Source organism: Rhododendron vialii, chromosome 10a, assembly GCF_030253575.1.
Source record: "Rhododendron vialii isolate Sample 1 chromosome 10a, ASM3025357v1".
NCBI lineage: Eukaryota > Viridiplantae > Streptophyta > Magnoliopsida > Ericales > Ericaceae > Rhododendron > Rhododendron vialii.
Window position 1 is genome coordinate 2,510,082 of NC_080566.1, and position 15,048 is coordinate 2,525,129.

Genomic DNA, 15,048 nt, shown 5'->3' on the forward strand with positions numbered 1-15,048 from the left:
ATATGAGTGTTGAGCCTATTTTCGCCATTGATTGTGTCTTCGTTTTGCTATAGAAAGAATTCTTCAGACTTCATCGAGAATTTTGACAATTCAAAGATAGCAAATGTGGTTGCTCCGCTGTTTAAACCACCTTTATGGATTGATCTTCTACATACAGTTTCCAATTTTACTTTCTATTTTGTCGGTTGCAAGAGCATTGATGCAGACAACCCGATGCTCCAGTCGCGCAAGTTTTCTTGATGAACAATATGTGCAGTTGTTCTTTTTCTGGAACATTTTAGATGAGTTCAGTTGGAATTCCAATTTCCAGCCATATCAAACACCAATAACGCCAGACGTTCATGCCCTTGATACATTATGCAGAATTCACCAGGTGGATTCGGGTGTCCCTGTTTCGCTGCATTTTTCACCCGCAGGAGAATTTTTAAACAAAGATAATCTCCGAACACAATCCTGCAATAAATATACTTCGAAACAGAAATACATCCAAATTTCGGTGCGGCAAACCTGTCCCCATTAGACAAGAAATACATAACATGGTACTAATGCAATACTCTAGTTTGACGACGCAACCCAAAACACTATCCGCTATGCACTGGAGAGAGAGAGAGAGAGAGAAACTCTTAAGTCCAAATAAAAATTTTATTTTGAGAAATTCTTTTATATCCAAAGTTCCACACCCAAAGGTTGTAAATACAACATCAAATGCTTTCTCATCTATGGATCCTGGGATCATTACAGTTCTCATTTGAACAACTTTTCTATCACTTGGAGGATACTACCACACAGCAGCGAACATACATTCAGGAACACAACTAAAGCCAAAATGCACTGGTTCAATTTTTTTTCATTACCAAAACTTGGGTAGTCAGAACTTAAATTCAGAACTTTGCAAGTAAAAAGGGGGTGAATAATTAACAGCGACGATCCAAAGCAGCTATCCTTCGGCCAATTCAAACACACCTCTTTATAAAGGATCGGATTGCTGACCCAAAATTCCATAATTCATCTGTACAAGGAACTGACAGCAATGGCCACTGTGCAACAACAGCTTCGAACAATAGCGATTTATCCAGAACTCATTTCCGTTCTCCAAAGCAAAAATTGTCTGACACCAGAAAAATAAATAGGTTCAGGACAGAGAGCTCGTTCATGTGTGCCCTCCAAATTTTTGACCTGTTAGTTGAAGCACTGCTATGATTCGTCAGGCTGTAATGAATTCAAAAAGAGTGATAAAAATTCAAAAGCACCAACGTCTGCATCAGAAAAGAGAGACATTAGTGATGGCTTAAATGCAAAATGCAGGGCACAAAAGGTCATACATGGGAGGAAGTCACACAAGCAAGAGAGTGAAACAAGATTTCCCACAATTGCCAAATATAGGGTGATGAAAGGAGGCCTTGTCCAGAAAAATAATACTTTCTGTAATTTGCTCGGCTTTCAGATATGCTATTAGAAAATTGACTTCTAAATTCTTACAATCATGTGTAGTTTTCTGGATATAAAAGACATACTTAATATTTTCTGCATTTTGCTCGGCTTTCAGATAAGCTATTAAAAAGTTCACTTCCAAATCTTACAATCATGTGTAGTTTGATAGCCCCTTTCTTCAATTAGCCCATCTAGAAGATCCACTTAATGCCCATAGGCATAACACAAAAAAAAAAAAAACATTTGAAAAGGTCGAATCTCACTAGATTATCAACTGTACCCTACACAAACATGAACTCTATCAGAATAATTACTTCAACTACAGATAATAGAAATTGGAAGCTATAGATGGCTTACCAGATTATGAAAGAGAGAAATTCTGCCCTAATAATGTCCCTACTGCCACGAGGGTTGCTTGTATCCGTTCCTATCTCCATTCCACCCAAGATCAGGCTCCCTTCTCTTCAATGACCCACCCGCCATCTGAAACACTTTCATTTGCTCATCCACTGGTGTTGTTTGAGACCCAGGAACTGGAATCTGCCTTAATAATGCTGGAGACGGCCTCCCATCTCTACGCTCTACATCTGTACTCCCAGTACCATTATTAAGATCAAGACCTTGTCCTCCCAATTTCCTACTCTCAGGCCCAACATTATTCGCACCACCCGGAAGGTTCATAATATAGGGCCGCGAGTATTGTGATGAGACTACACCAGAAAGGCCCACCAGCTGCGAGGGAATGGTAGGTAAGCATAGAGAAGAAGAATCCATGTGTGCTGTTGAAGCGACTGAATACGAATTTGATGAGAGGGAGAAATTTGTCTCAAATGGGAATCCTGGATACTGAAATGGGGCAGCGTGGGAGAAGGGAATAGCAGGAGAGGACGACAACACTGTCCCCCGGTAGAATTCAGGACCAAAGGGGGACCCACGACTGGGGCCGCCTAAGATCCTCTGGGACCCACTAGCAGGAACAACGGAATAACTCTGCTCCCCTCTACCAGGTAGGATCGATGGGATTGCAATGGCTGAATAGGAGTTGTTTGGTGGGAACAATGAGGAATAACTCCCCCCTTGGTCCATAGTATTCATTCTGACCCCATGCAAAGGTGATAGAAACGGCACGTTGCCTCTAACATGTCGTGCTGGTTCGGTAACTCCTCCGTAAGGACCAGGTCCATTGTTCAAATCAAAGTCCCTTGAAGCATTAAATTCCGCGTTAGAAAGTCCACCAGTTAGTGGAATCTCCATTTTACGGCGGTTACTAACTGAAAACTGTCTAATATCAGGACTGTCATCAACTCTGTTCAAGTCAAGATCGAGTCCTCCACCACCATGATAGTCGAGAGGCCCAATTTCCAAAAATGTTGCCACCCGTGAAGAGTTATGAGAATCCATATCCTCAAGAACTCTCTGGTCTGGAACATTCAGGTCAATATCAAGAGAACTACGCCCAGGCTTTCTAACGAATTCAATAGAAGGGGAATTAGTTGTTCTGAGTGGCATCTCCAAAACCTTTCTGGGTTCTGCTGGCTTAAAAGCACTGGTAACAGCTGATCCTTTCCACCCAAGTTCCCCCTTACTTCTCAATGGGTTTTCAGGAGGACAAAAGGGCCCTTTTGCTGCCGAGGTGACAGTAATTGAAAAAGGAAAGCTCATAGACGGCGAAGAAACAGAAAAGGGCAGTGGACAAGGCAAATGTACAGCAGATGAGGTCACAAGCTCCCCCTGGCACCCATCCTCAACAGGAAAACCTTCATTCAGATCAAAGTCCAGCTTTACAGACACATCAGTTCCTGCCACAGATCCAGAAGCACCATTCACACTGGAAGCACATTCCCCTATCCCACCAGCTTCATTTCCATCTAACTTGACTGTGTTAGACTTCATGCACTCCACTGTTCGTTGCATAGGGATCGTGAGAGTCTCCTCATGGGAAGCAGATTTATCAGTACAGTGGCCAACCACCACTTTACCTTCTGTCTTCTCCTCACGGCATTCATCAGTTTGCTCCAAACTGGCTGTACTCAAGTTGATATTTTGGTTCTCACTCTGCTCTGACTGACAAACTGCCCTCGTATCAGTAGCCTTCTCAGTGTTTGATTCCATACCCAAAACAGTAGCAGAATCAGAAGGTAGTGCAGTATCCTCACCTTTAACAGTCATAACCTCTTGATGAAACTTTAGTATAATGGGTACCTTGTGCTCAGGTAAGATGGCACAACCCGATTCCTTAAGCAAAGCACTCCTGTCCTCCCTGCACACTTCTAAAGACGAGCAAGAAGGTGATTCTTCATTAGCATTGTTCTCAACCTTTGTGCTGGCGGCTACATTGGGAACATTTACTACTCTGCTCTCAGCAATTTTTTCATCTGCATAATTGACCTTATCTTCATCAGGAAAGGGGATCCTTGCTTTAAGTTTGGAATTCAAAACGCTGTTAATTATCTCCCGGGCGGCATCTGACTCCTTTTGCTGATGAAAATGGTCAGCACCTTCACTACACACAATGCCTTCTTTTGTATCATCTTCAAAACAGATAGCTACCGGAGCATTATTTACTTGACCAGGCCCTCCATCACATTTCGAGTACAAACCATATTGATTTTGTCTTGATCCAATAATAGAAGGATTCAATTGTCCACTGCACTCCCCTGACTTCACTTCACAGCTAAACGAAGTCACTTTAACATCACTAGAAATGTTTGCTGACATAGGCACAGCAACCATTGGGGATTCATTCTCAACTCTTAAACAATCCACAGCACAACCCTGCTCCAGCGTATCACCACCATTTGTACTATCATTAGCTGTATCCTTGTCCAAGCGTCTCAATTTTACATCATTTCCAAAGCAAGATTCGATTGGTACAGGTGAATTTTTCCCAGGAGAACCTGATGGTAGGACATCAGATCTGCACATCTCTCCAGCTGCCACACTTGCAAGCAGATTCATCCCAATATCATCCCCACCTGAGACAGTGGTCCTTGCTTCAGAGAACTTAACACAGCTGTCAATCAAAACATTCATAGCGCTGCAAGAAGAAACATCATGGGATTTGTCTGGTTCAGGCATAACTCCAGATGATGAACCTGTACCTTTGGATGATTCCATCAGCTTCTCACCATCCTCAGTCCTGCTCTGTTCATCACAAAGAGCATTTGGGGCTGACAAATTACCTTCATCAGACATGACCAATCCATCTTTCCCTTGACATAAATCAGGCTTACTGTTTGGTGTATTGATAGATCGCCAGGCATCACTTTTTCCCTTCACTTTCCTATCATGATGATCTTGTTTTCCCGACTGACTTAACATAGCAGAAGGATCTTCAGAAGAAACTCCATTGGTGCTTTGTGCAGGACTTCGACCTGTGTTTGGCAACCTGACAATCAGTCGGTTATTTCCATGATCCACGAGGCATGCATCAGGAGCTCTTTCATGTGTTACTCTAGTAGGTGAAGCTGTTTCAGAAGCCAAATTCTGGCTCAAAGAACCTAATTTTCCCAAACTTATTTCCTTTTGAAACCCTGATACAGCTGACCCTTGAACACCATTACTTGACTTCTGGTGACGGGAAGCACTGCCAGTAGAACTCCGAGCATCTTCCCTGCAAGAAGCCCCACGAGTCTTGGCATAATCACTTGAACAAGATTGGCTATTGTTCGGAGACTGGTTGGAACTGCTACTCTTCTCCTCCTTAATTGTTGATATGGGCATATCTGAGGATCCACCATGAACCAAAGTCGCAGAATTTGGATCCTTGGCACTAGCACCACCGGACGAACTTGCTAATGAAGCTAATTGTGTCGAGGCAGGAGATGCTGACACAATCTTTGCAAAAGATTCACTAGAACCAAGCTTAATAGATGGAGTTTTAGATGGGGAAGATTGTACAGTAGAGCTCTTCACAGTAGCCTCAGAGGATCCTCCATCACACCGGTTTCCAACATGAGAAACTTCTGAAAGCAATGACTTGGACGGCCATGCACCACTATGACTTGACCCGGACTTAGCATCAATCATATTCATTTCAGCTTCAACACGTTTCTTCCATGTGTCAACTAAAGCTCTAGCTTTCTTCTGAATCTCAGAATTTTTATGACTCCGCAAGAGGTTCACTGATTTACCAACATTACAAGTTTGTAATGCATGAAGATTTACAGGCAGCTTATCCAAAGCACGAAGTGAAACCAACAGAAATTCCTCAACCGATTTATCACTTTCCTTGGGGCTTCTAGCATTGCCTATCTTCCCTTTGTGTACTTCTTGGAGCCACTCATCCAACACTGGCAAACCTCTAAGTTGTACAAACCATCCAAGGCAATCAAACGTGTCTGTGACAGCAATCACATTAACAAGCATTATTCGACAAGCCAAATCTATTTTCTTCTCCGTACTAATCGGTCGCATGAGTTGCACTAATCTCTGAACCCCTTTGTAATCTCTGAGCCCACTTTCTTCTGTAATTTTAGCAATCTCGGACCTCAATATGTGCTCCGGAGCAGAATCTGTGTCATCTGCTCTGGAGACACGCTCTCTTTTGACTGGATCATTGCCTTGATCAGCTCGATCCCTCTTCTTTCCCTTAACCTGTGAAGAAGGTAAGGAGGAGCTACTGTTCTGAACACTTTCGGAACCAGGCCTTAATTGTGGAGTTCCTGTCGGACCATTCAAGCTTTTGGGAGAGCGACCTCCAGACTGCACTGCTCCATACATTTCTAGTCGTGTCTTATCTAATAGCTGATCTACTTCTTCCTGTCGTTCCTGTGTGAAAACAAAAATAACAAATATAATCAACATAATTATTATCCACCACCAGGTATATAGATCCTAGTGAAAAAAAAAACATAACTCACATTAATATAATCTTGATCAGTTAGCCACCATAAACACTTGTTCTCAATATCATACACTCGTCTGCACACAAATGAGGATATCCCTGAAGGAAGTTCAACACCTTTACGAAGGAATGCGACTTTACACGGATGAAGTAACGATGCAGCAGGAATCTCATCCTTGTGAAAGGAGTAAAAGAGCTCGTTGGGTGCAGCTTCAACCAAAGAACCCTTTCCAAGCTTTACATCAGCAGGTCGGTAGAGCCAATTCACAGATAAGCTTAGATTTTTCTCTTTCTCCAATAATAACTTCCTAATTATTCCAATGAAAGGAGGGGAATCCTGGGGCGGTTTGAAGAGTGCACAATCACCAACACATATCTTGCGTCCATCCTGCAAGAAAGCAATGCCTTAACTGAAGCGTGCTCCCAAGAACATAAACTGCAATTTTCATATGCCATGTTTTATTTAAGACATGCATGTCACTCCATTTTGGGGAAATAGCACCGGAAAACCATTTCAAAGTGAAAATGATAGTAACCAGACTGGTAAGGAACGCTTGTGAACAAGGTTTTAAGCCCTCACAAAACATCTATTCTATTAGCTCAACTAACATCCGTTAAGAAAGAATTTGGAATCCATATAGCGATTTCAGCCATACTCCCTTTTCTAGCTTAGACAAAGCTTTTCTAAAACATGCGTGATGTGGACTGTATTGTCCATTTCTATGACCCGTTGGGAAACTCGGTCATGATAAAAAGCACAGGAACAACCACTAGCAGGCAACCTTGGATAGTTACAAATTATAGTGGTCTTCAATCTAGACAAGCAGATAATAACAGGAAAAAAAGAAAGAGACACTTCATGCCCACCTAGACGTCAGCAAAGGAATCTGAACCAGAAGCACACGGTTAGCTATGACATAAAAGCAATGACAATCAATAATTTCACAACCTTCAACATCCCACCATCTGTAACAATGTAAGTAGAGAAACCTTACCCACAAAGCATTTGACATCCTAGAATACGTAGAGACTGGAAAACTTCAATGAATATTTAATGGTGTTGAGGTGACGAGAAAGAAATAAACAGAAATAGTGCAGCTAAAAAAAGACATAACATACCAAAGACTGTTACGCTATATCAACCACCCATGAGGAGAAGGATGTCAAACAAATATACATTACTTGATGAGTAACCAAGAAAACAAAGCCCATTTCTACTCATCTATTAAGTCTAGTTAATACCAAAACAAAATTAATCAGCCAGTTATGTAACCATATCTCAGCAACATATTCAGAGCAATTATAACCATTAAAAATGAATTCGTGGTTGGAATGTTAGTGAAAATCGGCCACATAAATGAAGATTTCTTCTCTTAGGACATACCACTAGCATCAGAAGGGGGATTGGTAAAAACTTCACCTGGAAAATCAAACTTATCCCCCACCAAGAAAAATGCCCAACTAACAATTACAGTGTTACAAACGCACAAAAAGGAATAAGCTGATCCATACGTGAATGGGCACCCAATAATTGTACATGAAGAAAAGGAAGAATTTCACTGTGTTTGCATAGCTATGATGAAAAGCGAGCTCCACCCCTGAGTTCCTTCACCCCATGATGACAGAACACCGCCAAAAAACCAGGGAAGGATGCAGGATGCTATTTTAAGGGAGCAAACTCCTACATTTTGGGGCGCCAACCCTGCTAATTTCACTATTAGCTTTAGTGTATTTGTGTAATGTGAGTCCTACAATCAATCACTAGCCACAACACAATCTTTGTTCCCCTTTTCCTTTGCACATAACCATCCACAAAGAAAATGACAAAGCAACACAATATTATGGTCATGTCACATAGGACACGAACCGCCCCACAATTCTAAGCTCAGGGAGGCAAATGCACATAGCGTGGTGGGTATATGAAATTCTCGTGCGACGACAAAATTTTGGGAGGCAAACCTATACAAACAACAAGAATACTACTATCATAACACTCCCATAATAACAGGGTTTAAAAAAGTTTCGGAGAGTGATCGGCAAGACCTTAGTCATATAATCCTTTAGTAGGTAGGGCCTTCTGCTCCCGCTCTCACCCCTCGTTCTGAGCTCACCCCTCGTTCTGAGCTCACGCTCTCGCAAAGTTTAGTACTTACTACTTAGGAATATTATTAAAAGATGCTTTCATGCTTGCCCTCGTGCATTATCCGACTTAGCGCGAGTTATTTTACTAAGGGCGAGACCTTAATAACATAATCCTTCAGTAGGGCCTTCTGCTCGCGCTCTCAATCTTCGCTTGCCCATATTTTGCTACTTTGGAATATTTTTAAAAGACACTTTCACACAAGCACATTGTGCGACGTAGGGCGAGATTGATTTAAGGGCGAATTGCAGAAAGAAAAATCCACGCAACAACTTTTACAGAATAGCAACAGAATAAAGCTACACATATACACGCGTAGAAAATCATGTAACTAAAATTCACGTACCAACTTGTACACAATAGCAACAAATTAAAGCTACACATGTACACACGCACAAACTCATGTATATTTACTTTGGAGAAAGAATCGGGAGAAATCACGGCGGCGGCGGCGGCGGCAGCAGCAGATTCCGGAACGGCTACAGAGGACGGCGACGCGGGCGGCGGCACGGGCGGGGGGACTGACCACATGTGCCGGCGGAGGAGTACCGTGCGCAGCTCGTCACCTTGCCGCCGTCCATGCATAATAATAACAGCCGTCCATCATCACCGAAGAGAAACATCAATTCCCAGCCCGGTTAGATTAAATTCCCAGCTTCCGAGGTGCTTTCGAAACACTAGATCGAGGCAGGGGTGTTTGATGAGCGGAAGCCCCAAAAGTTAGGGCTCGGGGGATCAGCAGGGTCAGCTGGATTGGAGAGTTGGGGCTTTCAGGCGTGGATTAGAAAGAGAGGATTTGGAGGCAGATTGGATTGACTTTTGGATCTTAGAGAGACAGAGAAGGAGAGAGATTTGGGGGGCGGGTATGGAGCGGACGGAGGTTTCGCGATGAGAGAGAGAGAGAGAGAGAGAGAGAGAGATGGGGGAGTGAACAAGCAGGTGCAGGTGGAAAGGGTTGGCGTTGGGTTCTATTTTTGTGAAGGGAAGGACTAAGGAGTGATGGGGGCAAGGAGGACGGCGTCGTTTAGGAGATGCCTACTAATATTTTTTCACTTGCATTTTTTTTTCAATTTTTGTCAATTTTATGTCATTTTTTGCGAATTATTCGTTTGTGAGTATAAAAGAATTAAAAATTATAAAAAAAATTGAATATAGACAAAAAAAAAAAACTCAACAACTGTCTATTCAAGATTATTTTTGTCTTTTAGTGAACTTTTTAAACAATTTTTATAATAATTTTTACTTTTATAATTGCTCTCAATGACACAAACCAATAAAAAAAAAACTAACAAAATTTTTTTTTTGAATAAAGATGAAAAAATAATCCTTACAGATTATTAACCAAACACCCCTTAGTATCAATAGTTTTCTGAAATAAAAGTTCTACAACCATGCACTCACAATTTTCACATACAGACACGGGCACATTCAAAATTTTGTGTGTGGTTGTATCAAAACTCATTCTGAAAACATGAATCTAGAATGCTCTATACTTATTATTTTTTAATTGGAGAAATGAAACCTCTCTATAAATGTAGGTAAAAAAAATGGTGATAAAAAATTCAAAAAGTATCTCTAAAGAAAATGACAACTGTTTTCTAATCTTAGATGCATTTTTTTTAATTTTGAAGGCATTGTTTGCTTGGTTGTTTGAATAAAGGGAGAGATTTTACAAAGTCCAATGGCAGCAAAAACTGATATATATTTACTTGGTCATTAATTTTGGATTTTTGAGACTAGTCAAGATGGTACACGTAAGCTATAGATTATTTTTAGTACTTTTAAAATGAGAAAGCTTTTGAGGAAAAATCGAAAGTCTCTATATTTTATGTACGATTCTATGTCCTCCGTACAAATATATATATATATATATATATATATATATATATATATATATATATTTGATGAAGTCTAAATTCATGAAAATCGTGGTTATCTTATACATATACGCCCATGAAAACCATGAACAAAATATAGAATGGGGAATAAATATGAACGCAAAGTTTTTAGTCCAGCTAACGCGCACGAATCAATTCAAAGAAATGTGTATCGTGGATATAGAAATCAAGGGCAACAAAGTTTAGGACCTTGACTCATATTTAAAATACAAGTCAGTCAATGGTTACATATGAAAGATTTTTTGTGTGACTTGTTCTCGACACATCGATGCATACACACTCTGACAAGTATTAACGTAAGTTTGTTCGTTTGGGGTCTTAAAATTTTTACGCACGGTCCTCAATAAAAAATTCCTATCTATCTATCTCTACTAATTACTCTTAAAAATCTCCCTCAGAATTCAAACCGAACAGAATCATAGAGCTTAATCTGCAAGTTGGGAATTGTTGTTTTTAAGTTGGTCCCTCGCTTCAAACAAATCACCACACATGTTTTAAAACCAAAAAATCCTAGAATGGCATAACATGCAACATGGGTTGATTTATAGTTTTGCAAAGATGGTTCACCACCATCACACCCTGATGTTCTGTGCAGCATTCAGCCGTTCATCTCGGCACGGACAGTTCGGATTGAATTTGAGCACATACAAATTTGTACAATCCATTGCTCGATCAAAATTCGAACCGTCGATTGTCGAGATAACGATCGGATCGGGCACTCGACGCCTGCTTGCCAGCATTCCCATTCCCACCTTGATGCAGTCCAAAAACTCCTTAATTTGGGACTCCCAATCTCGTTTGGTCTCACACAACCTACTTTAAGGAGAATATTAGCACCCACATAGGTCTCAGACTTTCTCCCCCATCACATGGCCTGTCTTTTTCTAGTGATGTGGATTAGAGTTTAGTACCCTTTCAAACTTTCCACATATTTAACCATACCTATCAATGACTCTTTGATGTTGATGTTGATGTTGATGTTGATGTTGATGTGTGATGTTGGAAAGTTTTGTGGATTTTTCTATCTTGGTTTGATGGTTGGTGTCCAGACTAGTTTACGCACAAATTACACCTCAATTAGTTCTTTCTCTGGTTCAATCAAATGCAGATCATTCACGACAAAATTAGAAAATTCATAAGAATTTCTTACATCCTGATTCCATTAATCAAACCCTAATTAAATGTATAGGAAGCAAATTCACCAACTAAACGGACTACCAGTCCGACATGACTATGTGGATTTGGTTTTCAATTTATATGCCCATGCTAAGTTGAAAGCGACCTTGTGGAAAAAGGTTACATTGATTGAGTAAGAGCTGTTAATTGTCTTAGTTGTGGCCCGTTCCAGAAATTTTCTTAAAAAATAAGCAGCTTATTTCACATTTTCAAACTCAAAAATAATGTAAATGAAAAATCATTTTTTAATTTTTTTGCACCGTATAAAAGATCTTAATGGGATCTATCAAATAAGATCCATATTGGTAGGAAAATTATTTGCGTAAATATATTATTTTTGAACTTGAAATTGCATTCTTAAAAAATAAGGACTTAAATCGAGTTGCGGAACGGAGCCTAATTAAGACTTTAACAAACAAACATGAAGGGGGTAGAAAGGTAAATTAATGATAAATTAAGGCACTTCTAATGAGGGTTTTGTCTAGTGCGGACTTCGGGTTGGTGCTGCATTGTGTTGCATACCTCTAAGCTATCGGATTGTGTATCCGACGGCTTGGATCTCATCTAGGCAATAAACAATCGAGAGCCGTTTATTGTCGAGATGAGATCCGAGCCGTCGGATATATGATCCGATGACTCGGAAGTGTGCAGCATGGTGATATAGTGCATAGAATATCGAGCGTTGCTATAGTGCTATGGCTACTGATTTGGGATCTATATCCCCACGTATAGTTCACTTTGTGGTATGTCTCAGATCTTATAAAGATAATGATAGGAGTCGCTCATTTTTTTCGAAAATATTTTGTTTAGAATCCTAACAAAAAAATCAATTCAATTGAATATTGTTAAAGGTACTTACGAAATATCCAATTTCATCTCAGAATTCATGCCTAAAACTTCAAATAAAAAGTCAGACGTTTCTTAAACACTCTTACCGATATTCGCCCGAGCTAATTTTTTACAGTAAAACTAAACAATACTACATTTAAAAAAACATATAAACGACTTTAATCATCTTTACAAAACCTGAAACCCGCTTTCAAAAGAGTAAACCGTACGTTAGATTACATAACCCTTGTTTGTACCCATATCCTTTCTCAATAGAATATTACGAGTAATACGCCTCGAAAGCAATGTAAATTTTGGTGATTGAGACGCACATCAATTGTCATCAAATAGACACGACACAGAGTTTAATAAAGCAAACTTTAATTACTCCACCTGTTATGAGTGCGACTCATTTGATTTTGACGTTACAAATGAGCCAAAAACATTCGAGTTAATAAGAGACGTACAAGCTACTCCATAATAAGAGTATATATCAAATGGAGGATTATTCGTCAATTCATCACTTGCAAAATTTTTTTTTTTCTCGAGGCGCATAAATGAATTGCAGAATTAATCATCCGGCCTGTGGATGTGAAAATAATTACTATTAGTTGAACAATAATGCTATGGACACGCCCGCCGATCAGGCGATCACTTGCCCGCCGATCACTCTTCTTTTACATATATGTCGGCCTGCGTGCATAGTGTATATAGTTGTTAATTGAAACTGTTTTGAAGTCCCAGCTTTAATCCTAACAAAATCATGTAGCATTAGTGCAGTCGTGCAAGTGATCATCTTAACAGTTCAATGTTTGACACAGCCTAGGAAAATTGTAGTACAAGGTATGATGTTGATGTGGCTATTTCTCCTGCATTATTCTGTTTATTGCGTACTCCAATACACTTGGAATTCTTGATTTTGATGCCTGTAAAAAGAGCTTTCCAGTTCATTCAGGAAAGCATGTTCTGAAGTCTAGAAGTCTAGATGCTAGTTGGTTCAGGCCATGCCTTTTTGTTTGTTGCGGAGGTTGTTACGCATAACGAGGGATAGCACTCCCCTAAACCAATACGGAAATGCTAGAGGCACATCGGTGTGGCTGAGTTCAGCCACACCCCTCTCACATGCAGGTGGGATCCACTGAAGCGGGTTCCACCTGCATGTGAGAGGGGTGTGGCTGAACTCAGCCACACCGATGTGTCCCTAGCACTCCCCCAAAGCAATACTATTAACAGAACTTTAGAATACAATTTCGGGGAAGCGGGGGGGCTGCTGCTCCAAGGGGGCAGCAGCGTGCTGCCGTGACCCATTTGCGAGTCCATCCCAGTCTCGCTCCGATGATCAAAAACGTTCACTTTGTAGAGCTCGTCGAGTAGAATAAATTATGCAAAAAATTAGCTTAATTGGATATCATTAAGTGCCTGATCGGAGCCCATATAACTCTCGGTCCATGGGTTACAATGGATTTGATCCAGTATTTCGGATCCATTCTTTTCAAGATAAAAAAGTTTCGATTAGACACTTAATGATATCCAATTAAGCTGATTTTTTGCATAGTTGTTCTACTTGACGAGCTCTACAAAGTGAACGTTTCCGATCATCAGAGCGAGTCCGAGGTGTGCCCGCAACGAGTCACAGCAGCACACTGCCTGCTTCCCAATTTCGGACACAATTGTATGTAGAGCTGTTCGATACATGTGGTTCTATAGATATCGGATGGCTGCAAATACAATTTGTGTTCGGAATTTTGTTCCTAAACTGTTTTTATAGCATCATGAATGGATTTGTGTGTTTGAGGCACAATCAATTTTGCCAGTGCTAAACATACGTGTATAAATACTTACGCACATTCACATCTTACCAAAAAACCAAAACAAAAAACCCGAGCCCGACGACCCGACCCGAAGGGTTTCGGGCGGGGCCAAACATATGGTTTTGGTCGGGTACGGGTACAATTTTTCAAAAAAATCAATTTTCGGTTCGGGACTCGGGGTGCTGTTTTTTTCTTACCCGACCCGACCAAAAGACACGAATTCATATAGTTTACTTCGGTTTTGGTCCGACCTGACCAAAAATATCGGTTACGCGGACGGGTATCCCCCACCTTCGGTTCGGGTTCAGGTCCCCAAAATTCGATAACCGACCAGTCGGGTAGGGTTTGGGGCCGAACCCGACCCGTCCGACCCATGCGCACCCCTACTTGCAATCCATGGATTTACGTTTAGGAGTACGGCCAGGCTGCTAGCTCAGTGCATCCAACTTTCCAACCGTGATGACCTTAAAAGTAATAGTCATGGCTCCTAGTTGGCTGAGTTGGTTGATTGAAAGCATGACGTGACAGTAGGTAAATGGTCTATTCTCGAGCTCACACATTCTGCAGTCACCGCAAGCAAACAACTCTTGGGATCCCTAGAAGTTTACGCAATACTGGTCTCAGGTTAGTTGCTAATGTCACGGCCTCAAAAACTGCGCTCAAGTTAATCCGAACTCTCGAAATCTAAATTGTAGTTTAAAAAAGGAGGTTCACAGTCACGGGAAGGTTTTGAATACTGGCCTTTGCTTAACGAGTAAGGGTTCAGGAGACGTCTTAAATACATTTGGAAGTCACAGTCATGGATCAACGTCACAGCATGGTTGCATGTAGTGTATAGCCACTTTAAAATTGAAAGTTGGAGGATAGGTATTTGAAAATTGGGGAGGCATGAAATGGGCTGAAAACGATAGGGAGGAA

The 15,048-nt window shown here is 40.8% G+C and overlaps 1 protein-coding gene across 2 annotated transcripts; it reads right to left on the reverse strand.

The window, feature by feature from the left end:
- Nucleotides 1–621: 621 nt before the first annotated feature.
- On the reverse strand, nucleotides 622–9,355 carry LOC131304754 (uncharacterized). Of its 2 annotated transcripts, none has more exons than XM_058332113.1 (4): nucleotides 8,832–9,355; nucleotides 6,294–6,665; nucleotides 1,789–6,201; nucleotides 622–1,256 (listed from the first exon to the last, which is right to left on the reverse strand). In XM_058332113.1, the coding sequence occupies exons 1-3, from the start codon at nucleotides 9,000–9,002 to the stop codon at nucleotides 1,828–1,830; spliced, it is 4,917 nt and encodes a 1,638-aa protein (XP_058188096.1). In that variant the 5' UTR covers nucleotides 9,003–9,355; the 3' UTR covers nucleotides 622–1,256; nucleotides 1,789–1,827. The 2 variants fall into 2 exon arrangements, with proteins under 2 accessions (XP_058188096.1, XP_058188095.1); XM_058332112.1 differs by having other exon boundaries at nucleotides 622–1,176; nucleotides 8,832–9,353.
- Between the last annotated feature and the right edge of the window lie 5,693 nt (nucleotides 9,356–15,048).